The sequence below is a fragment of the Coturnix japonica genome, chromosome 3 (genome assembly GCF_054131305.1).
Source record: "Coturnix japonica strain WE chromosome 3, WE-NBRP24, whole genome shotgun sequence".
NCBI classification, from domain to species: Eukaryota; Metazoa; Chordata; class Aves; order Galliformes; family Phasianidae; genus Coturnix; species Coturnix japonica.
The window spans coordinates 10,867,560-10,892,691 of record NC_140665.1 but is presented as its reverse complement, the minus strand read 5'-3'; the positions used below and the strand labels follow the sequence as shown (position 1 = coordinate 10,892,691).

The 25,132-nt window shown below is 45.9% G+C and overlaps 1 protein-coding gene across 4 annotated transcripts in view; it reads right to left on the bottom strand.

Moving 5' to 3' along the window:
• Nucleotides 1-24,305, bottom strand: part of TOGARAM2 (TOG array regulator of axonemal microtubules 2) — a 39,885-nt gene extending 15,580 nt beyond the window's left edge. The window contains exons 1-14 of one of the 4 annotated variants that reach the window (XM_015856951.3): nt 24,190-24,301; nt 23,375-23,458; nt 11,976-12,124; nt 11,676-11,795; nt 10,596-10,730; nt 9,829-10,023; nt 9,315-9,535; nt 8,030-8,202; nt 6,440-6,486; nt 4,405-4,595; nt 4,040-4,199; nt 2,923-3,087; nt 1,328-1,469; nt 36-141 (exon numbers count right to left, since the gene is read on the bottom strand). In XM_015856951.3, coding sequence (XP_015712437.2) covers nt 36-141; nt 1,328-1,469; nt 2,923-3,087; nt 4,040-4,199; nt 4,405-4,595; nt 6,440-6,486; nt 8,030-8,202; nt 9,315-9,535; nt 9,829-10,023; nt 10,596-10,730; nt 11,676-11,703 — 1,563 coding nt within the window. In that variant the 5' untranslated portion in view covers nt 11,704-11,795; nt 11,976-12,124; nt 23,375-23,458; nt 24,190-24,301. Of the gene's footprint in view, nt 1-35; nt 142-1,327; nt 1,470-2,922; nt 3,088-4,039; nt 4,200-4,404; nt 4,596-6,439; nt 6,487-8,029; nt 8,203-9,314; nt 9,536-9,828; nt 10,024-10,595; nt 10,731-11,675; nt 11,796-11,975; nt 12,125-20,659; nt 20,875-23,374; nt 23,459-24,189 lie in introns of those variants that run through there. The other 3 variants (XM_032443275.2, XM_015856950.3, XM_085542654.1) reach the window with 3 other exon arrangements.
• Nucleotides 24,306-25,132: the final 827 nt, after the last annotated feature.

The following is a 25,132-nucleotide window of genomic DNA, read 5'->3' as shown; positions in this document are numbered from 1 at the left end:
TGTATGCAGGACCCAATTAAAAACAATATTCCTACCTCTTTGGTAACTGCCAAGGTAACATCATGAAGTCTACTGAGGAGGATTTCCGAGTGGCAGATGGCCAAACGCCTGATGCTGAAGAGTCCTTTCCCCTTCAGCTGCCTGAAAGGCAATTACCAAAGAGACTGATTATTCTCACCACCCTAGGAGGAGGCAGCACCCTCACATATTACAGGGGTGTTGGCTCAAACAAACAAAGGGAGGTGCTCCTCATACAGCACTTAGCTAAAGGGCAGAACTGGTTGCCACTGGAGGCTGTCACCATCAAAAGCATCTGCAAATCCAGAAAGCAAATAGATGGTTTCAGGGTTAATTTGTAGCCATTAAACAAGACAGCTTTCCTGAAAGCACTGGCACACAAAGTTCCTATGCCATTCTTTCCTCACTGTGTTCACGAAGGAGCTGAGCTGGATGAAGACACAGGATGGAGTTAAGGCCTAGAGGGCTGTAGGGCAGGTAACTCAGCACCACTGGGATCCCTGAGCAGGACCTTGTCTGCTCACACCCGCAGCAGTGCTCTGCCCCTCACCTGTGCAACATGGAGGGGAACAAAGCAAAGCACCCATGCAAGGACATTACTTCAAAAGCTGAAGATTTTTCACAGTCATCGTGGTGCAAACAGAGCCCAGAAATCTGAAGGACCCCCACCTGAAATTCATATCTCCTGTTTTCACCTAAGTTCAGGTTAAACGGTGGTTATCAACAAAATATCCCTGTGTGGCCCATAGCAAACTGCAAGGAGGAAAAATTAGTTTCAAGAAGTGCAAGGATTCTAAAAATATATATATATATTTCCTTTTCTTTAGCCACAAACCCTTCAGGAGAAATAAGAGGTCATGCAACTCTGCAGCATTTCTCAGCCTGTTTTGCAGAAACTGCAACTCCCCATAGGCACCAACAGGGCAAGGGGCCTTCCCCTGCTGCCAGCAACAGTACCAGAGAGAACTCTTCACTCAGTTCCACCTGGGCCAGCATCCTGAGGGCTCCAAATCTCTAAAGTCAGGACTGTTTCTGGTGTTAACACTGTCTTGTACCATGAATGCTTTCTTTCCTGAAGCTTTCATTTGTGGAGCAGAAGGCAAAGCCAGAAGACAGCATGGACCTGCTGTGGCTGTAAGCACTGCTATAGACCAGCAAGATCTTTGCTCTGTGATGGCTTTGTAGTGGTTTCACTAGTTCTTATCGTCTATCTGGGCTGCCTGGCCACAGATACACTGAAAGAAACCATTTCTAAGTTACTTTTGAACTGAGAGAAAAAAAAGGATGAGGAAAAAAAGGAGGTTCTTACCAGTCACTGCTGCTGAGCCATGCGAGTGCATCGAGCAGCCCCTGCTCTGGATGAGAGAAGGGTCTGGTATCCCCGGCATCCCCGCACTCAGGCTCCTCTCCCCACTCCGGGCAGCCCAAAGCAATGGCTGGCAGTGAGTTTGCTGTAGGCAGAGGGTCAGACATTGGCAGCACATACCCTTGGCAAGGTAAAGCACCACAGAGCATGCTGCCAAACCAAGCTGTCAGCGGAGATTACATATGCGTACAAACTGGCTTTGCCTTCAAGAACCTTCTCTGCTTCCTGGCTTACTGCTTTCCCCAGCACCCAAACATCCCCCACCACCTCACACTGGGCTCCAGCTCTTTCTGTAAACCTGAAATCTGCACTCTGTGTCCTGTTGGGCTCAGGCAAATCCCCAAGGAGCAAATACTGGGGAACCAATACATCACTCTCTAAATCCAGCAGCGCACCTGTTTCTATTCATTTCAAGCATTCTAGACAGCAGGCAACTGAGTGCACATATGTTTTAATATACTATTGGGAAAGCAGCAGTTTATAGCTTTTGTTATTTTCCAAGCATTATGAATATTTACTATTTCGGTGGTATGCACTGGTTGTACTTTGAAGACACCGAGTTGAAATTATTTGTCATCAAAGGTACCCGCCTGCAAACTGCGCTGTGCCTAAGCTTTCTCTTGTGGAAAAATGCAATTTCTAGTCTAGATAGCTGTGACAAAGAGAAAGAATAGAAAAAAAAGCCTTCCAAACATGAATTGGGAATACATAAATATAGATGCAAATTGTTGGCAAACACGCTCTCTTGGTGATATATGTAGAAGGTATAACAAAATCAAGATGACAAATGCATTTGTTTTGAAAACTATTTTACGGTTTTCATGTCTTGCTCTCAAAAGCTCATTTTCTGAAGTGTAGATGAAAGCACCTGAGTTGTCTGAAAGTACTGAGTATAAACATTGCTTAGAATCTAGATGAACTGATGTGGACTTTACAGAATATTTAAGCTTCTTTGTGTGTTCTACAAAACGCGGAGGATGGCGGAACTGTGAAATCAGCAGCAGTTCTTTCAAAAATGCTCTGATGGGCCAAAATTCGGATCTCACTGATGTTAGTGATGTCTGTACAAATAGGTAGATGTACATATTCAACATGAATGGAGAGCTGTGTCAGGCTCGTTCTGGTTGATTTTGAAAAATCAATGAGTAGCACCTTCAGAATATACTGGGTTGAAAAGGACCACAATGATCATCCAGCTTCAACCCCCCTGCTATGTGCAGGGTCATCAACCAACAGACCAGGCTGCCCAGAGCCACATCCAGCCTGGCCTTGAATGCCTGAAGGGATGGGGCATCCACAGCCTCCTTGGGCAACCTGTTCCAGTGTGTCACCAGCCTCTGGGTGAAAAACTTCCTCTTAATAACTAATCTAAACATCCTCTGTCTCAGTTTAAAACCATTCCCCCTTGTCCTATCACTATAGGTGACAGTAAGTGCTAACTGATTGTGGTGATACAGGTACATGCACAGTGAACTAGCAGTTTGTGCTCCTGGAAGAGAGAAGAGCTGGCATGACAGCTGTAGCAGAGCAGAGCTCACCCGAGGAGTGCCGTGGGAAGCTGGTGTCCTGGCTGATGACAGGGATGCTGGGCAAGGAGGGCCTGTTGACCCGCTTCCTCAGCGTGGTACCAACACTTGACCTGCATGCACTGCTGGTGCTGGAGGAGATCAAGAGCACCCCATTGATGTGCGGTGGGCCAAAGTCTGCAGAGACAGAAAAGCACCTTGTGAGTAGGATGCTGGACAGGGTGACTGCAGGCTTGAAAATGGCTAGAGTTGTTGTTGGAGTTGGGTAACAATCTGTTGTCCTGTTGTTCCAAGCACGACATTTTGCACACTAACACGGCTCTGACAGCAGAATACAGTAATACCCTCCAATCAGAAATGAAGAAAACTCCACACTGCCCTTCCTTTGTTTTCCTGTTTCAAAGGCCGGATACGGAAGCTACATTTCTGGGGCTCCCACCTCAGCACTCCATACCAGCATTTCACAAAACACCAGCAAGAAAAAGAGCAGGTAACCTTGCCTGGTGCCCTTGGGCTTGGTGTTGACTTCTTAAGATCACTGCAGCAGCACTCGTGGTAATGCATGCTGCAGGACAATCGGAGCCTGTCAGCTGCAATTAAGTCAGCAAAGCTGTGCATTCATGTGGGTAAAATGTGAGCGTTGCTAAGGGCTCCAGAATGGCTCAGCAATGCAAGCTCCTCTGCTGGGGGTAGGGAGCAGAATAATCCGTCTTGTCACGTGAGCAATAATTTCTTTTTGCCTTTTAATTGGAAATAGTCTGATTTCTGCTGTTCCAGGTTGCAGCTTAGTTAAGAAGCTTTCAGACTCACCCCATTCACCTTTCCTGTAAGCTACTCTCAATTAGAGAGTCTGAAGCCCAAATGTCATCTGCAAGACTTATACAGTCTGCAAGACTTGGTAGGAAAAGGAGGGGAAGTTATTTATATTCTGTCACTGACTCGCAATGGGCTGCAGGCAAGACACTTCATGCCTCTGTAATTTTCTTTGGAAAACAGAAATAAATCATATTCTAAATTCCACTCAGATGTAAGTGAAACAGCCTTCCAGTTTGATTTCATAGATATTTACAACACTATGCAAACAGTAAACAAGTGAACACAAAGCCCCACAGCTATAGCAACCACTCACCTTCTCTGGCCACACCTCCAGGGTCAGCAGTCCAAGTGGAGAACTGCAATGACTTCTCCTTTGCTCTCTCTTTCTCCCTCTCTCTGAGCAAAAGCTCCATCTCTCTCGTTTGCTTCTGGCGCATTTTCTCCTGAGCGGACTTGGATATGGTGATATGGATCTGGTTGTAGAAGAAATGCATCAATGAGCACGAAGAGAGATGCACAATCTACACGTGACCCCTCATCAGGAACATGGTGCTTAAACTTCATGGTCTTTAATGCAGTCCCACAAAGGGAAGGTGATGATTTTCAGTAACATTTTGTCACTGAAGCAGTCACTGACATTGAAACAGAAGCCTGCTCACCCCTACCTGCAGCTCTTACCCTTCCATTGCTGTCCTTCCAGTCATCATCATTCAGAAGGCGAGGACTTGAAAGGTGATCCATCTCTTTGGCCTGGCTGAGGGGCAGATCGGCCAACAGCGGCACAGGCTCATGCAGATGCCCCACAGACTTCATGCTACAGGCAATACGATGCTGGGGAATAGGCAGGATGGGTTCCAGAGTCCGGAGTTCTGATGAGATATAAATATGTACTGGGTTTGAGAAGGCACATAACGTACAGAAGCAGAAGTGTTGGCCAAACAAAAGTCTATTGAATGACAAAAGGCACAGCTCCTGGTAAGATGCGTTTGAGAAGAGAAATGAAGACTGTCCTTATCAAAAAGCCTCTTATCTGTTCCTAAACATTTTCATTTTAGTAAATCTTCTGTTTTCCTGTTTTGTTTTGTTGGTTTTTTTTTTGATAGCTATAGGCCTTCGTAGAAGTATCAACATTTCTTCCTCTTTGCTGGAATATTTTAGAGGTCATCTGAAGGAAAACCTGAAATGGCTGGAGTCATATTGAAAATAGAATTGTGTTCTCAAAGCTGCATTCATTCCCCACAAGGAGTTTCATTATAAAATGTAGCACATTAGCTCACTTTCTGGGTGGCCTCACTAAAGAGGCCGATTCTCTTATGGGGAATAGTACAGTACAGCTCATTCTGAAATACTCTCCAACAGAGCTGTTAAGACTCAGAGAACTAATCATTCCTTACATGGCTTCACAGATGATAAAATCACGTAATAGCCAAGTAGTAAAAAAAAAAAAAAAAAGGAATAACTTTTTTAAATCAGGATTTTTTTCCCCTGCTGAATGGCCAGGTCGATAATAAAGAGAGAGAGAGAGAGAGAAAGAGAGACAGCTTAATGATATAGCTCATTTCTAGTCCAGAATGTATCCACCAAAAATGTCACCTTACTTACTCAGCAATACTTCTCCCTAGCTGCATTCAGCATCCGAGCTTCACATCAGCAATAAAGTAATCATTGCTACAGCGTACGCTCATTATTTGGCAGAGTTAACACCAAGCTAAGAGACAAGTGAATCTTATCTCTTTTTCTACATCAGCAAAATTATTTGTTAAACTCTTATCTCTCTCATCACTCCAAGCTCACAGATGGCAAAAGAGCAGCAGCGGTGTCATCGAGGTTTTCAGCTTAAAAGTATTGGCTAACACAGATGCAACTGACACCCTATTTTATCTTGCAGAACTTTTATAGCTAGTCATAATGCAAGGGAAAAAAACAACAGCCAACAGTCATCTCCTAACCCAGCCTGAGTTTGCAGAACTGACAACTGCAGATGGAGTAGGGGAAGATATTCATAATAATAAACCTAGCTTATGTTGTGTAAGGCAAATTAGTTGCAAAAAGAAGGAAGCTTCTGTTCATTACTCAGCATTTGATTTAGACTTATGTTTTAAAAGGATGGAAGGCTGAGTTCAGACAACTACTGCATTGACTTAAGTCCTTCATCTTTAAATGGAAAACTCACAAGGACTTCTTAACCCATACGGTTTCACTACTTCTTCCAGTGTAATAACACGAGACGTTTGCAAATCTACTTCAGATCTCAGAAGTGTTTGGTTCAGGATGAGAAACTGCTCTGAGTGAAGGTTTCCTCCTCCAAGCACAGGTGGAACGAGTGGGAGCATTTCTCATTTCTCTAATCTTTGGACCATCAGAGAGCACTCAAGAAAATTAACAAAATGAAAAATAATAAAAATAAAAAACAAAAACATGAGTGTAGAAAAGAGCACAATGTAGAAAGGTTGAGAGAGTTTTTTTTCCTGCTGTGCATCTCCAGGATGCCAGAGTACCCCCCAGCTACTGCCATTCTGACCCCCCTTGCTGGAGTTATTTTCACTGGATCATCAGAGCACGTTCTCCCAGTACGGGGCTCTGGAGTAGTTGTCTGAGCACAGTAAGGAAAGCAAAAAGTTACAGAATGGTTTTCAATGGGAATTTCACAGTGCCAACCACCATGGGTCAGGATTTTCATGTTCATTTTAGGATAGCGATGCCCTGTACCTACCCAGAGATGTAGGGGTCTTCTCTTCTATTCCACTGCCTGATCTTGGCCTTAAAAATAAATAAATAAATAAAAATTTTAAAAAATTGAGAAGAGCAGAACATATGAGAGAGAGAAAGGAGAGGGTTAGCTTTAAAGGAGGAAAGGTTTCTTAGCAAAATCACTCTGGTGAGGAAAGACGTGCAACCCATAAAACCAGTGATATGAAAAGCTCATTAACTGCCACTGAACTTTCAAGTTGTAGAGTCACACAGCTCCGACTGAAACATGTAGTTCCAGCTGAAGTGCAGGAATCAGACTCCTCAGTGTGGGTGTTCAAGATCCAATTGTGCTGGCTCTCTTTTGGAGCTAAGTGGCTCTCACTTTTACAGACACCTTTCTGAATCAGCAAGAGATATTAAGTCAGTCCTCAGTCTGTACAGAGGGACAGCTACATCTACACTGCAGCAGAAGTCTAACTTTGCCAGGTAATGATTTAAACTGATGACAGCATCTTGGTACAGATGATAATACCACAGCTCGGTCATTAGAATAGTATTACACCTTCCTGTTCTTTCAAGAAGGAAGGGTTTTCTTCCAACTCAGCGGGTACATAATGTATCCAGATTGCACCTGAAGTGCTATACTGAAGGGTTTTTAATTGGAACTGTGCTTCTGTCACTCCTTATTTACTGTTACAATGAGGATAAAGTTGGCAGCTAGATTTCCCTATGCATGCCCAAGTGTCCGTCCATCATTTACAGCCCTGTAACTGTTCCCCAGCACTTTTGCCCTTTGGATCTTAAAGCCATAGGTAAATATTACAGTCTATAAGTCTATACATCCAAAACCAGATTGATCTGTGCTCTCATTCCACAGTGAAAATCCAAAGAGAAGTTCGGAGCAATGTTTACAAATGCTGACAATAGCAGGACACGGGGAAATGGTTTTAAGTTAAGAGGGAAGATTTAGGTTGGATGTTAGGGGGAAGTTCTTCACTAGGAGAGTGGTTAGGCCCTGGAACAGGCTGCCCAGGGAGGTTGTGGATGCCCCGTCCTTGGAGGTGTTCAAGGCCAGGTTGGACAGGACCCTGGGCAACCTGATCTAGTAAAGGTGTATGTTTGGTGGCCCTTCTAGGCAGGATAGTTGGAATTACATGATCCTTGAGGTCCCTTCCAACCCGGGTCATTCTGTGATTCTGTGAAATGCAGCACTTAAATTTGGTAGGCTGCTATATTTGCCCCAACATATTTTTGCAGGTACAGATACTGGTTTCTTATAGGTATAGATATTGGCAAAGTTCATGCACAAAACCAGGTGGATTCAGGTCTATATAGCACAGTTCCTAAATGGCATCACAAGGATTAAAAAGTGAATTAGTATCAGAATCCAGCAGAGCATCTGCTCTTAAGTTTCTCTGAAGTCCTTTCTCCATCTCCCCTGCCTGCTCTTTAAAGAGTATGGCATTGGGTTTGACACGTTAGTTCACTATAGATACACAATCTGGTGAATATACATTAGTTTGTACAAATACACTGGAGAGTCAGCTGCAGAAAATAACTTCATGGGATGTGTGAGTTGAACAGAATACCAGAGGCAGACACTTTGGCTTACCTCATCTCCAGGGGCTCTTGAGAAAACAGCAGCTGCGAGCTTGGGAGAGGCATTTCAGTGCTGCCAGGATCCCCCTCAGATGGCCTTGCTGACTTGGGGATGGGAGGAATCAAAGCCACCCCCAGTGACTTCTTCCTTTCCTCATCACCGCAGTACAGAGGCTGCAATGAGGCCTGGAAATAGGAGAGCGCAATGCTCAGCCCAAGCACACTTGATGCCACAAGCAGTTTAGCTGCACTCTTTCCTAAGACCTTGAGGAAAAAATGAGTCAAAGTGTTGGCATGTCTTGGCCTGAGATGGGCAATGGAAAGTCAAGTGGTGAAGGAAGGACCATGTCCCATGCTGTTGACAGCTCTCCCCCTTTGCTCACCTCTGCGGCAGCAATCTACTTGGCAAATAGGATGCTCTGGGGTGGTATCACCTCTATTAGCTTTCCTATGGCATTGAAATGGGTTTAGATCTTTATCCCCCTACTGTCCAAAGGTGCCCACCAGCCATTACTGAGGCCCTGCCAAGTCCTCACAAAGTCATTTTGCATACTGTCAAAACCTGCTTTTCTCAAAGCCATAATTCTTTTTCTGCTGCTGCCCTTTCAACATTCCCCTATCAGCCTTTTGGTCCAGATGCTAATGTGCTCTCCAGATCCCACACAATTCATCACTGCAGGCTTACTGACATTTATTAGGTTCAGCAGAGCTCCCTGCCCTGCCACTCCGTGTAAGGGCTCTCTGCCTGCTGAAATCATTCAGTTTGGCAACGTCACCCCTTCAAGCTCCCCACACCACAGCTAGGAAGGGCAGTAGTGGGAGCAGATCACCTTTACATAGAACCCCATCATTCTTCTTGTGGCCGAAGAGCCAAATCAGGACCTGTTCAATCTCCAATGAAACCAACAGAGTTAATGTCAGGGATACACTTGTTCCCATAACTGCAGGGCTGAAGTGCACTATCCTTCTGTTGTTTTTCCTCCTTATTCTAGGGCTGCTATTCTTCTGCCCCCTCGTGCCCATTGTGACAAAAACCCAAACAATTGCACCTCCTGTCTGCCCTGCAAAGCCAGTCGCATGGATAGGGGCTGGACTCCACTTCCCCTAGCCAGAAGTGCCAATTCCCATCATTTAACCCTGGGCAGTCAAAGCAACAAAGCCACACAGAGGCTGCTGAGCTCTAGAAATATTACTACTAAATACTATTACTGTGCTTGGAACTCAAAGTTCAGTTTGCAGGACTGTCTGCTTCAGCAAACATCTTTTGCATCAAAACCAGATTTATCTTGTTTCCTTACCTCTGATGTCAATTCTTTGTGATTGCCTTCACTGCCACTATGATCTGTGCCATCCTCCCTGAGCTCCTGCTCCCCATTGCTCATCCAGCCAGGCTCTGGGGGAGGAAGGCTGTTCTGGATGGGGGGCACAGGCTTGGAGGTTACCAGGAACCTCTGGGAAGCTGACCTGGAAATCGCTGGCTTCAGGGCAACCCCCTTCATGTCACTACTGTCAGTCAGGCCTGCAAAACAGAGAGATGCAGTGTAAGAGAAACAACATTTCAAACACAAAGCACCTGGAGCTAGATATTACGACTGATGGATTTCGGGGAAATTTGGTATACAGTAGTACACCGTGTGCTTAGCACACAGGTATGGCCCTACAGCAATGAAAGGACTACGTGGGGAATGGAGCAAGGAAGGTTGTTGCAGAGGGCACATCCAGGGGAGATCTATTCAGTGGTAATATGCACAAGCTCTCTAGGCTGGGAAAGACCCTGCATCCTGCTGAAGAGCAGGCAGGCTCCAGCCTTACCTTTTTGTGGGGCTAACAGGCCCTCAGACATCCTCCTCTTCTTCAGCTTGTCTTTGATCTGAGTAGTTTCCAGGGCAGCACTGCTCACCTCCCTTTCCTGGGGATGAGGAAGGGGGGAGAGATCACCTCTAGCCTTAGCATCGAGGTCCTGCACATTAGTCTTGCTGCCCCAGCCCTCCAGGGAAGAGATGGCCCCTAGGTATGGAATGGGAATAAGCACGTTAGTTATTAAACTCACTGCTTTACAACCAACCATTCCCATGTCAGTCATTGGCTTCAGTGAACACCACCAGTAAAGACCCGCACAGTGCTACATATTTTAGTTCAAAGCAGGGAGACATCTTAGTATGCAGGCAAATTGCACCAGTGGCACCATCCAGTCCTCAAGGTTAGATCTGAGGGGCAAGCAGAAAAAGAACTTGGAACTTACCAATGTCAAGGCATGCATCAATAGCATAGGTAGATACAGAACTGGTAACACATGACAAGACCCAATTTAAGGCCAGTAGGGCTGCAGTCCTTATCATAGCTGGCAGTAGTCATCATTCAGATACCACTGATAAAGTATACAGTGTAATGAACTAGTGATAGAGATGTGATGCCAAGAGCACCTCCAGAGTAAGGCGGGATCATCCACATCTCTCTGTCAGCTACCTGCTCTGACACAGAAGCACCGGAACTGACCCCTAAGGACCATTTCTTCTTAAAAGCAGGATTTCTGTTGGGATGAGTTTGCCATCATGCATTAAAACACCTTCCATCCTCACCTCCTTCTTCAGTAATCCAGCTGCTACCACAAAGCTGCAAGTTTGAATCAATGCTTCCACCCCGCAGAGCTCTGCATCTGGGTTTGACTTTCGGGACACTCCCACAGTAGACAGCAACTGGAGCATCATGCTTAGCTTTAAAATAAAGACAATGCAAGTTATTTGAATTTGCAGCACTTGAGAAGGAGCAGGAAAAAATATATAGATAAACAGGCACCCCTTTTACACATCAGACTGACATATCAATATTAACTTACATTCCTGACCTCAAGGGCCTTAGTGACTTCATGCCACGATGTCTAGGAAGGTGCTTGCATTCCAGCATTTTAACATCTGAATGCTCTGGAAAATTATAGGCTTTTCTGGTTACCTATCCAAGACTGCAGGATTTCATCATCTCTCAAAGGACAGACAACTTGCAAAGGTATCCAGAATTTGGCACTATCTAATGAGTAGCTACTTTACAAATCTAGTTTGAAAGCTCTTTGCTTTCTGTAATTTCCAATCAATTTTTATAGTTTTTATGTCCCTCCACAATAAAGAAACTACTGGGGCACAAACAATTAATCACTATTTGCTATACCTAAGAGTATGTGCACTAGACATCCCCTGTATTCAATGAGTTTATTGGGATACTGTATCTTAGGATGCAAATTGTCCATCCAAACATTCCCCCCCTTGTTCCCTTTCACTGTTACTGGAATTTATTCCCTGCTTCAGAAATGCTTCCTCTCAACTAAAAGAAACACGTCCTGGCTCAGCAGAAACTTCTGATCTTAGTTATTCCTGAAAATTCAAAGCTATGCACATCATGTTTTCCTGCCTTTCATCCTGGCCAATATATTCCCCATTACCCAGCCTCCAGACCTTGCAGAATGAAGAATAGCTGCTGCAATTGCCAGCACAGCTGGCACCTCCTCCAGAGCTGTGAGATCAGGGCTCTGCCTCCCTGAGCCAAGCAGCATTCCTGGGCACCAGCATCTCCACTGCAGGCAAATGTGCTCCAAAGGCTGCAGCAGCAGGGTTGCAGCAAACCCTGGCTGCAAAGCTAGAGGTCTGTCACCTCCTGCAGTCCATTACCTGCTGCAAAATTATCTTCTGTTGCCATTGGGGGACAGTAGGCTCGGTCCTGAGGAGAGGCTGCACGCGGTCACTGGGCCTGACACAGATGCCACTGGGGTCCTTAGCAGCATCAGGAGCCTGCATGGAAAAAGGACACTGTTAGTACAACTGACAGCCATTACCCTTACCCTGTGGTGTCACACATGGGACATGGTAGGAAACTGCTTGAGCCAGGTGGCATTAAAACACCATAAGAATGCATTCAGAATGGAAAAAAAATGGAGGGCAGAATGGTTTCCCTTTTTAAATCAAGCATACCTGCATTTACAGTGGGGCACATGGTCATCAGACTGGTGTGTACCCCTGTCCCATCTGAGAAGGGGTAGATAAGACTAGATCAGCTTTTATGACACATCCGTGAGTAATTCTGAGGTACCGCTCAAACCAGATGCTTCCAGATCTGCCACCTTTTGGGAAAGGGAGAAGAGCAGTTGAAACAACCTCTTGACACCTCAGGAATCCTGAGCCCATAGCAGCACCCATAACTGTGGATGCCAGCTGTCCAGGAACCACCTGCCCTGTTAACACCAAGTGCACATCCCACAGGACTAGAGGACTTGTAGGCAGTGTAATAGGGTGCAGGATATACAACAGTAAAAAGATTCACTCTTTGCCCACCTGTGCAGCACTACTGCAAAAAGCGACGCTTTGCAGCTTCAGCTCCTGTGGGCTATTTCCTTACCAGTTTGGCTGCTTTCACTTCAGAGCTCTGGAGATTTCTTTTCACCTTCTGGCAGAGCTTCAGCCACCATATAAAGCTTTGGCTTAATTGTATTGGCCTACTTTTTACAGCCTAACCAGAGAGGTAAAAGGGCATTTTGTAGAGCAAAAAAAGTCAGCATAGTAAGTCAACAGTGAAATTCCTATAAATGTCAGTGGGAACGGAAGGATGCCAATGGGAATTGCTTTTTCAAACCCACTGATAGGTGCCTATAAAGCTCTGCAGAAAGAATGGCAGCTACACGGTAGCTAAGTGCAGCCAGGAGGATCAGTCACAGACAGATTAGTTAAACTATCACAGCAGGAAAAAACACCTCTGCTTTTGGTGGGAGAAAAAAGCAGGTACCTATTATCGTGTTCTATGAGCTTAAAACAAGTGACAAAGAATGCCCAGGCAAGGACTTCAGGTACCCTACTATCAGTCAAACTTACAATCTGATCAAATGGTGTCCTCAAGCAATTTACAGTAGAAAATGCTCATCTAAGCAGCAAGGCCCTGTAGCTCCATCCCTTGCCCAACACATTTACATCTCCTCCAAAGCTGTCAATGGCTTCGCCTGGAATAAAGCAAGCAATTCCAGACAGACTGAAGTTAGCTGTTAACCCATTTCTGACTTTAAACCTTTACTACGTAAATTCAAAGAGACAGCTTAAGTTCAAGGAACAAAGATGCTGAGATGGTCTTTAGAGTCTGACTCTCATTATTTTCAGTGGAAGGCAGGCACTAAATATCCTTAAAATACAAATCTCAGTCTATTTCAAACTGTGCACATTAAAACAAGGAATGAAAGGTGTGGGACAAGGGCACAAAGCAGGGGTTAAGGTATATTGTCTTTGATTTCATCATGTAGGATGAGTATCTAGAAAATACATCAGGCCACCACACGTAATGGAAAACCCCAAATGTATGGTTATTTAAGGTCACCTCATTTTTTTTGAGGGGGTAAAAGAGACAGAAGACTGCACAAAGTCTGGAGTGATAATGAAAGAGCAGTTTTCCTTCCTGCAGCCTCATGTGGAGGATTCCTCTTCTGCCACCAATGGGAGAAGCTCGAAATAAGATCATGCCACTCTCTGTACAGAGAGCAGCACCAGTGGTTCACTGTTATGTAAATAATATGCTAAAAACTGGCTTTCTAAAGAGGAAAATGGAGCAAAAATGCATCTGAGCAGCTACAGGTCTTGGCAATGTTTCAATATAAAATAACTGTATGTCTTGCCATTCTGCTGGGTTAATCTACAGGAAACACATCCTCTGGGATTTTCAGCTTCTTTGGATCATTAGCACTCAGTAAATGAAAATAGAGATTATTTAATACTATCATTACTGTCTTCCCTAACTAACAACCTATTTCTCTGGTGGCTTCCCAGCACAGCAAACAAACACATTGCCTCTTCTACGTGTTCTGCCCTCACCTCATGTTTGGAAGGTCTTCAAACTCAGTTCCCCTGTCCAAAGCTCCTGTCAGAGCTGCTTCTCAGCACAGCAGGGCTACCCAGCCATGAAACAAGAGTTACTGTGAGCAGCAGCTTACCCAGAGCAGGGAATCAAGAGTTAGGAATAAGCTGGTCTGAATGCCAAACCTCATTAACTCCTAAACACACCCAAACAAACTCTCATTCCAGCTCTAATGAGGTGTCCTGTTGGACACCATGGTTATGTGAGCACTGTACATGTGTTTGTCATGGTCTCCATTGGAGCTGTGGCCAAAGATGCCAGTTCCCCAGCAGTGGGCAATGTATTGCTCTGTGGGCTCCTGAGCTGGTTAGACACAATGAGGTAGCAAGGAGTCAACTACACTGACTCGTTGCCTTGGGCATAACCATGACCAAAAGCGTTGGAAGGATTTTCTTTATGGAAGTGCTTTGGCTATAACTCTGCAATCACAGGGTCCTGAGCCCATGCAGGGCTTTGCTCATCATATGGCACCACACTGGCTTCTTGTGACTGCATTTTCCTTGGAAGTACCAGGCATGTCTCCCCCAGTGCCTTGCAAAGAGAGTTCTCCTGCTCTATCCCTGCCTCTTCAGTAGTAAAAGACAGCTAAAATACACGCTCTGCCCCATGCTCCACTCCCTGTGAGGCCTCCCATACCGCTCCCTACATCTTTCCTAAAGGCACAAACAAGTGCAAGTACTCTGACTGTGGCAGGTTGTCACAGACACCTGCATAAACCCAAGGCAGCTCCAAGGAGCATCCCAAGGGTTCTGTCCTGTTCTTTGTAACCGCCAGGCAGGGAAATTCTCAATGATCTGAACCAATCTCGTTCAGGAGCACTGTGGGATCCACGTTATGTATTGAAATTTGTCATTGCAAGTAACAAGCATTGGGAGCACAAAGGCTTTAATGAGATGGGTTTAATTGTCCATTTTATTACTCTTGTATCTATTTCACTAAGTCCTAGTGCTGTTCTTAGTGCCGTACGAACCTTGAAACACAACAGTTCCCACTGCTCAGAATTTATTCCCTGGTCCTTAGGGCACTTAAACACCCTCTATCATGTTCAGGATCTAAGTCCACCATTCAGGCATCACTGACGTTTTTAAAGTCTCCATTCACCTCAGCTACCACGTATCACCTAACTTCACGAGCATTTGGATTCCCAAATTTTAGCCCACCTGGAGCAGCTGGGCAGGGACTTCTCCCTTTTCCTATGCACAGCAAAGAGGGGATGTTGTGCTTGAGCTGAGCTGGGGGTTCTTGCTCTGCTGCCCTGCCATGGCAGGAATCACACTGACCCTTTTTGTATGAACAGTGGCTTCCTCATTATAAACACCTCCACTGCTCAGCAGCTCCTGCCTGCCCTGCCCTCCCCTCCTCTATCTGTCACCCCACATGCTGCTTTCCCACCACAGCAGGAAGCAGCCAGGGCCGCTCACCAACCTCCTTCAGAGACAGCTGCAGCCTTCACTTCGCAGACCTCGCTCCATGCTGAGAAGATCATAATCCCCCTGAGAAATGTGAATCCCTGCAACAAGGGATTTCTGGTGCTCTGCAGCCTGTGTTTCCCAAGCCAGGAGCTGGGACAGCCATTTGGCAAAGCAGCCCCCTCCTCCAGAAGGAGACCAGCCTGCCCAGCCAGGTGCTCTAGCCACACGAGCAAACAGTGTCACATGCCAGGAACAAACAAGGCTGCATAGCAACCTCTTCTCTGAAGAAATCTGGAGGAATATCTCCTGCCTGCAGGGTTGGCAGGCGGCTCCTCAGGTGCTGCAGCAGCAAGCACCCCTGGGAGCTCAGCAGCACCCAAACCACAGGGCACAAGCAAATAGCAAAGCATCACTGGCACCTTATAAAAAGAAGCTTTGGGGTCTTCCGTATTAAGTCAGAGCTGGCTGTTTTTATAAACACACACACACAAAAAGAGAAATTTTGAGCAGAGGTGCAATGCTGTACCCTGTTAACAACAAGGAGCAGAAGCTCATTGTGTCTGTGCCATGATTTGGATGGAGAACATCCACAAGAATATTTTGAGAAGAAGGAATTCATCCTCCAAGCTTTGAGCCCTTGTGCAGCCTGCAAGCCAATAGAGATGCACCAGCAGGATTTTTAGCTGGAAAAAACATGCAGTAATTTAACTCCTACAAGAAAACAAATAAAAAACAAACACCAGCAATCCTTTCCCAGCAGGACAGTTGCCCTGTTGTGATGTGGGGAAATGGCTGACACCTCACTCAGCAAAGCAGCATCCAAGCCAATGGGAAGTGCCCTCCTGCCACTGCTGAGCCACCTTGTCAGCAACAGCAGTGTAGGAGTCCTGGATTCAGCCTTACAGTGAGTCAAATTTCAACCTCCTGAGTCTCTCAGCTTCTCCAAGGCCGAGTAATTGGGTCCATGAGAAAATAACAACCCTATACATCACAGGATGGCAGAAAATTGACCAGCTACAACACATGGATGCCCCAGCGTGACATTACCTGCATGAAACAGGAGAATCCCCAAAAAGCTTTTCCTCTTTGCTACAAACAAACAGCAGAGGACTGCCTCAGACTCCAGCACTGCTTTATGCTGTTAGAGATGCTAGGAAAAGTCTGCCTTGGCTCTGCTGCAGGCTGCAGCAAGACTTCATCTCACAGCTTCTGCCTGTAAAAACAGCATAGCAGAAATGCTGCTTGTTCACCTCTCCTCATTTTCTTCTCAGACAATAAACCCTTCATGCCAGGGAACTCTCTTTCTACAAGCACGTGTCATCTAATGGAGCCATTGGTTAGGGATGATTCCATGAATTGGCAGAGGTGCTGCCTCTTCAAAGGATATTCCCCGTTACGGTGTTCAATCTGGTCCCTTTAATTAAACTGAGTAACAAGCTACCAAGCTCAACTCTAGCAAAAAACGTAAGCTGCTGGGTATCTCAAATGAGCAACTCTATGGGGAAGCAACGTGAGGAAAGCTAAAAAGTGTGATTCTCCTCATTAAACCACCAAAATAATGACCAAAGTTGAGCAAAGATTGTCAGCAGGTCAGATTGAGACCACCTGGGAGTATCCAGCATCCAGTCTCCAGCCTGGAGAACGTACTGGCACACCTTGTCCTTCTGCTGCTGAGGCAGATTCAACAGCCTACATGCTTAACCTTAAAAACAGGGAGACAAAGTTTTGTTTCATTCCTCCTAAAATGGAAGAAAAAAATTGCTCTATCAGAGGAGAAGGGAGTACCTTTGCTCCTCAGCCTTGCATCATCCCACTTCACCTTGGGCAGTATCATCCCACAGCAACAGTGCATCACCAAGCATGCCAAGCAGTTAGAAGCCAGTAATACACAAAACACACCATATATTGGCAGCAATACCCATGGCAGGGCATTGGAACTGGGTGGTCTCTTCCACCTCAATTATTAAACAGTGTCACCACGGGGTGAATCCCTACCTCAGTACAGAGCTGACCTGCAGGCACCCTCTGGTGACTCAGGGCACCACACACCCCATGCTTCCCAACCTAATTCATTTAGGATCGCATGGTCCTCAGCTAAGCCTGCTTGGTTCCCTGTGTTGCTAATCTAGTTAACTGCATATTGGCTAATTGGAGGCTTTAACTCACTTCATGGTGGCAAGTCACCGTCTGTTCACTCCGACTACCTGAAAAGTCAGCAGCCACATGAAGCTGAGCCTCAGCTGTGGATGCAGAGAGACCAGCTGCTGGCACCTGCTATCCAGCACAAGTTGCATTGCACCTACTTGATCATAATAGAATGGTTTTCATGTAACACAAGGAAAAAAGAACAGGTAAATCTGCACACCCTTAACACAAAGTCTGAGGAGTAGCGGACACAGGAAAATCATGACTTCCCTATGCATCCATCCATCATGCAGCCAGTTCAAAAGCAGGGTATGTGAGCCAGCGTGCTAACATACTGTGGTCACAGCCCTCTCCCCAGCTTCACCAGAATTTAGCCCTAATCCTTTCGCAGACCAAACTCAGGTCCTACAACTTTCACCTCACAGCGTGTGTACCGGCCTGCTGGAGGCAGGAGGTGGGCAAAGCTCAGCCAGTTTCAGTAATGCCCCCCGCCAGCCTCCATTACAGACCAACACGCACAGCCAGCAGAAAATAATTTAATAAAAGATTTGTTCCAGCTACTGAAAAATCCATGCAGTGATGGCGGCAGATCTATACACTGAAGGCAGCTGAGACTTGAACTGAAGATACAAAGAGAAGTCAAGCCTACAACTTATTCTACCTGCCATCAGCTTTGAGAGGTCCTGAAAAACATTTCCAACTTGCATCGATCCCTGGTAAGAGCTTGGCAGGGAGTGTGCTGCAAGCTGGAAGATACTCAGACCTGCAGGCAGGTAACAGCCTGCCTCAAACAGATGGGGAGGCTTCTTCCAAACCCTCCCACACTGAAGAACGTTATTACAACAAACAGAGATGAAGAGCTCAATTTCCTTGCTAATGGCTTTCCACACAGTTCTCTTGCGGCTCCAGAAACGAGCTGCCTGAGCACCAAGGGAAGGAAAAATAGGCACAGGAAGGTGGATTTTTCTCAAAGAGCTACAAAGCTGAATGTCTACAAAGCCCTGCAAAGTCAAGGAGAAGACTGCAGTGGTAGGTGAATAAGTGCAAGTGCCCTGTTTTACCCTCACTGTTTTAAACAAAACACTGTGCTTATAGTGGAGAAAGCTCTGTGTGGTTCGTAGGAAGTAGAAATAGCAGAAATCAGAGGTCTGAGCCTGACCCCACCAAAAGCAAGTGGCTGTAGTGCACAGCCCATGGATGCTCTGAGAAACTACTCCTCTTCTGAAATGTATTATCCCCATCAGTCCTGGATGGAAAATTATTTCCAGCCACTATCCCACAGCAAAGAATAATGATGGATGAAAAACAACTGTGCTATTGTTTTCCGTGAGATGCCAGAAATGAGGTATGGGGGATTGCTGGTGGGAATGCTGTGAGGTGGCAGCACAGACAGAACAGCTCATTTAGCTGCCGGCCATACTCCACCACCAGCAGCTGTGCACCAGGCCTTCAGCACAAAGCAGAGCTCATTCACAGCAAAGAGCAACCAATGAGCCCATTGAAATGCCATAAATCCTACATTGGCAGAGCTTGAAGCAATTCCAGCCTACACACAAAATTAGGCCTTATGGCTGCACCTGAAGGTGGGCAGGTATCTGAAATATGAGGACATTTATAAGGGACCCCGTGAGCACCAAGAAAAGAAAGCTTTGGGGACAGGAAGAAAAAACCTGAATGCAACCAGTGCCTCAGTACAGCTGACTGCCAACCCATTGTGGATCCCACTGCTCCACTGTGGCAGCTGTTACCAAAGCAAATAATTCTTCTTACTCCTCACGTGGTGTCATCCCATTCCTCGTCTGAGTGAGAGCGAGAATGTCCAGAGGTGAACCATTACCTTAATGCATTTACCTTAAAAAAAAAGCATTACCCGGGTAACATTTCCTGAGACTTCAGCAAGGTGTGTTTTTACAAGACACGCTGTCTCTGGAGCAGAAGGGATGAGTGAAAGTTGAGATTCCTGCGTGGGACTGAATTATGCTCTGGGGCATCAAGTGATGCTCCTTATGAACAAGGGCACTTCCTTCTATCAACCTCAATGGGTTTAAACCATAGGTGCTATAGAAAAGCACATGAGGACATAACAGTTTGGGTCTTAACTCATTTTCACCAGTACTGATAGCAAAACTGTAATTAATTTTAAATGCCAAGGAACAGCATTCCGAGCACAGCCTACAATGTGGAACCAGGCTTCTTCGTGCAGTCTGTCATCTGCACATCTTTAAAACAATGCAAAACACAAAGCCTTTGATAAAACGACTTGTTTCTCCAAACACACCCATGAGCTGTGATCTTTCATTTTCCACAAAGCAGATAAAGAATGGATGAAAACAATCGTCAGCTGAACAGTAGTTGAGATGCTTGAAAACACTTGGCAAAGCCACACAACCACCTGAAACAAGCTGCTCCCATTTTGTCAGGTGCTTGCCTTGTTAGATATTGACTTAAAAAACGATAATCCGGCTAAGATTTGTAATACTTTTGTGTCTATCCTTGTAGGATCTGCCCAGTGAAGCAAAAGAATGTCGTGCTGGCATTTCCCTGGTATCCACAGAAGCACCAGGGAGAGCTGCAGATGAGCTGGGGAGGGCCACAGCGCACACCACACTTGTGCACATTCCTGGCACAGCATTTAACAGCAGAGCCTTGCCCCATGCCACCAGTGCAGCCAGCAGAGGGGAAAACACAGAGGCTGCACAGATACAAAGCTCAGTACACTGGGCATTTAAAGCAGATCTGGCTGCACGTGACTCAGTAAAACCACAGATCCGTTCCTTGGACAGACCCACCCATGCACCTCACACCGCTCTCACTTCAGCTCCCAGCTGAGGTCCTCCTGACGCTGTTTCTTTGAGGATGAGAGCGAGACTGCTTTCTCAGAAGTGTAAAACCTCACATAGCCCTTGCACTTAAAGCCCTTTGCTCCAGAGCCATCATTCCATCCCGCAGGAGGCAGGGAAGGAGCTTGCATGAATTTAATCTATTTGGCTTTGCATGCATTCTGCTAGGAGTAACAAAGGCTGCTGTAATTCTGTCTTCTCAAGGGATCCTTTAAAAATTTTATTGCAGCTATAACTCCCGTAAACACGCAGAGGTAAAATCTACTCCCGTGCAGCCAGCCAAGGAGTTCGAGTTCCTTTGGCAAAGGGCACCAACCACAAGATACATAAAGGCTTGCTGCAAGAATGACAAGAAGGGAGACCTACCTTCACCTCTGTTTTTGTTTATATGCTTCCATTAGTACCCAGGGAACTTTACCACGCCGGGTCCCAGCCCCAAGTCCACAGGTCTCAGCACACCACAGGCAATCTAACACCCTGCAACTTCTCCTTAGCAGTTCAGTCCGGATGCATTCAACTGTCACCTCTCACTAAGACATTAGACCTGATGACACCTAAGCAGATTCATTAATGTATTAGGCAAATGCAATCTGATTGGCGCCTTTTTTTAGGCATTCAGCGAGCACTGTGCAAACAAACCTGGAGGATGAGGCTCTCGGGGGAGGGAGGGCAGCTTGCCAGCATTCTTACTTAAATGGAGGGAAATAAAGCAGCAGCTCTCCCACGGTCACTCTGGAATTTGCAGCCTACTGCTTGCTTCAGGATGGCAGAAGACAAAACGTGGGATCAGCCTCCTGAGCCTTCCAGAGACACAGTGCACTTTCCATGTACACTGTGCATTTTGAAGTTCTACTTTAAAGTGGCGTGTTACCAGCCATGGCCAAACCAAATCTCAACCACCAGACTGTCCCTTGCACTTAGGGGCCAACCACCTCTAAATTAACTGAACACATTGCAGTCATGATACATTTGATTTCTACAGGCAATTTGTCCATAGTACTTTCACCGTGGACTACAACCCCATTAGATCTCATGAATTATGCAGGACCAGACTGGAAAGATGCTTGGAAAAGAGTCCTGAAGCTCAACAGAAAGCAGGGTGAGCAATTCACACTCTTCCAGGTGACACTACCACATCAAGAATCTGGTAAGACATTCTGTATGCAACTACAAAACACGCCATCTACCACAACACAGATCCTCCCCAGTAATATCACAATGTGATCGCATCTTGTATTCATAAAGACATAAGCGAACGTGTCTCCTATCCATTCAGCCCACTCCATTGACTTTTTGTCATAAGATATTTAGTAAGTCTGAAGGTCTGGACAAAGCTGCACCAGGGTTTTGTGAGCACATCTTACTAGATGGACACTCAAGGCCCAGTCATTGCTTAAATAACACTGAAACTGACATTGCATTTCTGTGTCCCTGGCTTCTGGGAGCTCGTATTCCTGTCCACCTGCAGCCCAGCCCTTGTTTCACTCAACCAGAACACGGCATTTGTTTCTCCTAAGGAACAGTTGGATGAACACAAACCACACTGCGCTGGAAAGTAGCAAAGGAAATGAGCAGTAGCAGCTATCAGCCCATTATTACATTACTTGGGTTTCAGTTCCTGTGATATTGGTGACTGAGCACACCTCACCCCTGTCCTCTGCAAAACAAGCTTGTTAAATCAGCTGCAAGTTTATCCCTCTTAGAAACCAACTTCTGATTTTCAACCAGCTGATTTTCACGTGCATTTGGAGCCATATAATTAACCTTTTTTACATATGAATACCTTCTCCAGTTTCACAAACAATGCCAACAGGTGATGGTAACAACTGCAGACCCAGGTGCACACTCCAGCATCAGAGCACACATTGATGTCTGAACTCTCTGATCGTAAGAAAATGTTTAAGCTCTCCCAAGGCACGTGTCAGAGCTGCACAGTCACCCATTTTTGTTTTCCACACCTCTAATGAAGGAGGATTTCTTGCACTCCCACACACCTCCCCCTTCTGTTCTGTCAGCCTGTTTCTCTCTCTAAACACCAAGCATGTGCTGAGCCCTAGGAAACCACACCTGAAACCCTTTTGGACTTCTGAGATACAGAACATCACAAATGAGAGCTGGAGCAGCTGAGACCCCCCAGTCCTCTCCTCTCTTCAAGATGTTACAGCACTATGATTCAAAACAGCATTAAATGATGCTGTGTTTGGCTCCGGCAACTGAGAAATGATAAAGGAAGGACTGGCAAATGGAGGGACTCCAAGAGGAAGGAGAACAGACAGCCTTTGCAGACACCAATCCTGCAGCTGGAAGCATCAAGCTGACTCAGGTTAAATGGAAGGAAGATTCATACAGGGGAATCTACTGTAATCCTTCACCAGCTATAATGCGATGACACTCGGAGCCCCACTCAGCAAGCACTATTTCTGATGTTCAGAGCATTTCTTATCAGATGCAATTAAGGCTCTAATCTTAAATCCTTGGGAGAAAATAAATCCCAGGCCCCAGCTGGGACACAGAAGGGGGACGTTAGTCATCCCATTGGTGTGCATAGGGTGCTTTCCTACTCACAGCATTTTGGTAGCCCTGGGAATGCTGTTCTGCTCAGACTTCTGTATAGAAACATCAGTGCTAACTTCCCCTTGTCCTCAGTATGAAACATGAACCTGAGGCACAAAACTGGTATCGGTCCCCTCTACAAAGCAGCAGTTGGCGCAGCTTTCAGCATCTTACAGTGGGGTTCTCCCTTTGAACAACCTTGGGTTGACAAACATTTATTTATAGAGAGAAAAATCCTTCCTATACATAGGAAAGTGTTGCACCAGAATCAAGGAAACTGTAGGAAAAGAAATGGCACTTTGAAACTCCTTCAGAGTTCATACTTCCCAGAAAAGCCTTCCCTTCATCCTATTAGTTTCCTTCATTTACACATACCCTTTCCCTGAACCTTTAATCATGGAATAGTTTGAGTTGGAAAGGACTCCTGCACAGCATGAAAACAGAGGTATGTAGCTGCCTCTGACCAGTTCTCAGATAACCCAAAAAAGGAATTACTCACAAGCGGGTAACAAAAAAGGAACAGCTTACCCTGCTCTGAAGATAAGAGCTGGCTGGAAAATACCCTGAAGGAAGCAATCTCCAAGTAGAAATCCTTCCCTCTTGGCTGCCAGCCTGTAAATGAGGTTAGGGAGGTCACATGTGAATTCCTTGCACCTGTGCTTCCAGGGCTGGCTCTGCCCCTTCACCAGGTGCTCAATCACTGGTTCAGACCTGACTTAACAGTTCGCATGCAATCATTAAAGGCCATCTATTCCAACCCCCTGCAGTGAGCAGGGACCTCCACAGCTCCACCAGCTGCTCAGAGCCCCGTCCAGCCTGACCTTGGGTATCTCCAAGGACAGAGCACCCAACACCTCTCTGGGCAACCTGTGCCAGTGCCGCATCACCCTCACTGTAAAATTCTCTTTCTTATATCCAAGCTAAATCTCCTCTAAGTATCCTGTCACCACAGAGTCTGCTTCTTTCCCTAATCATCCCTACAAACTCTATTTCAAGGCACACCTTGATTTGATGAATCTGAATGCAAGACGAAGCTACAGAGAACTGCAAGGCCAGAGAGAACCCAAGACTGCAAAGTGCTGGAAGCCCCTCATCTAGAACAGCAGCTATAGATGCCCTGATCACACCACAAGATTTTCTGCAGTACAGAAATCTCTGAAGCAACACAGAGCAATTTAAGCAAAAGCAGATTCTACCAATCTTTGCTGCTAACCCCCTTCCCAGGATGCCCAGATGGTGGCAGAAGACCCGATCTGATCACAGGAACTTCCAGCTTGAAACACTTGAGAGGGTCATTGGTTCCTGTCACAGACATTGCGTGTGATACCATCTGTCTGACTTACCTCTACACCAGCTCCTTGGGAGGCATCACAGATGGTCTCACCCGATGCAGAGTGGAAAGATTTTTAGTACTTTTATTGACGTGGACACGAGAAAGCTCCTTGTTGATGCCAGTTTCCCACAGCAACTGCTGCCATGGTTATAAATCATTTATTGCCCCCCATTGGCGAGCAGCTGAATATAAAGAATGAGTTTGCTATGTGCAGGAGAGCATGGCAAGCACACAAACCTGCTCCTCCCAAAACATGCCACCAGGCAGCAAAGTGCCGCAGGGGTTTTGTTGCAGGGCTTTGGGAAGTCACTGAAACAGACAGACAAGGGCTCTCTCAAGGTGATGAAAGCAAGCAGCCCTCTGGCTCAGACACAGATTGAGGGGTCCCGAGTGCAGTAACTGTCATGGGAGGAGCTCAGAGACAAACTGCTCCTACAAAGCCAACGCAGAGCTGGAAGGAAGTGTTTTTACTCAAGGACAAAATGTACCATTAATTCCTTAAAATATGCCTAAATAATTTATAGTGCTCATTACCGAGCCAAGATATTTGAAATAACCCAGTTAAGGCCATCTCTGTGATTAGAAGAGCCTTGGAGAGGCTCCAGGTCTGACTGCGACTTCGATCCCCCTCTTAGATAACGCGAGATTCACTCACACGAATCTCGTTTCCTCTCTCATCCCTCCCTGCTAAACAGCATTACGTCCTGCTGCCAGAACAGAAGCACAGGGAGGAGCATGGGATTTTCCTTAGGCAGAGACCCAGGCTCTCTTCCAAGCAGGATTTTCTTTATGATCTTATCGATCTTACAAGGAACCCACATTCCAGGAGGGAGGTGGTGAGAGGCATCTCAGACAGGATTAATTAATGAACTCACAGCACTTTGCCACAGCCCATCTCCTGGATGGTTCCTTGTGGTCCTGCAGTGGTGAGGCTGGACATACATAAAAGGAAA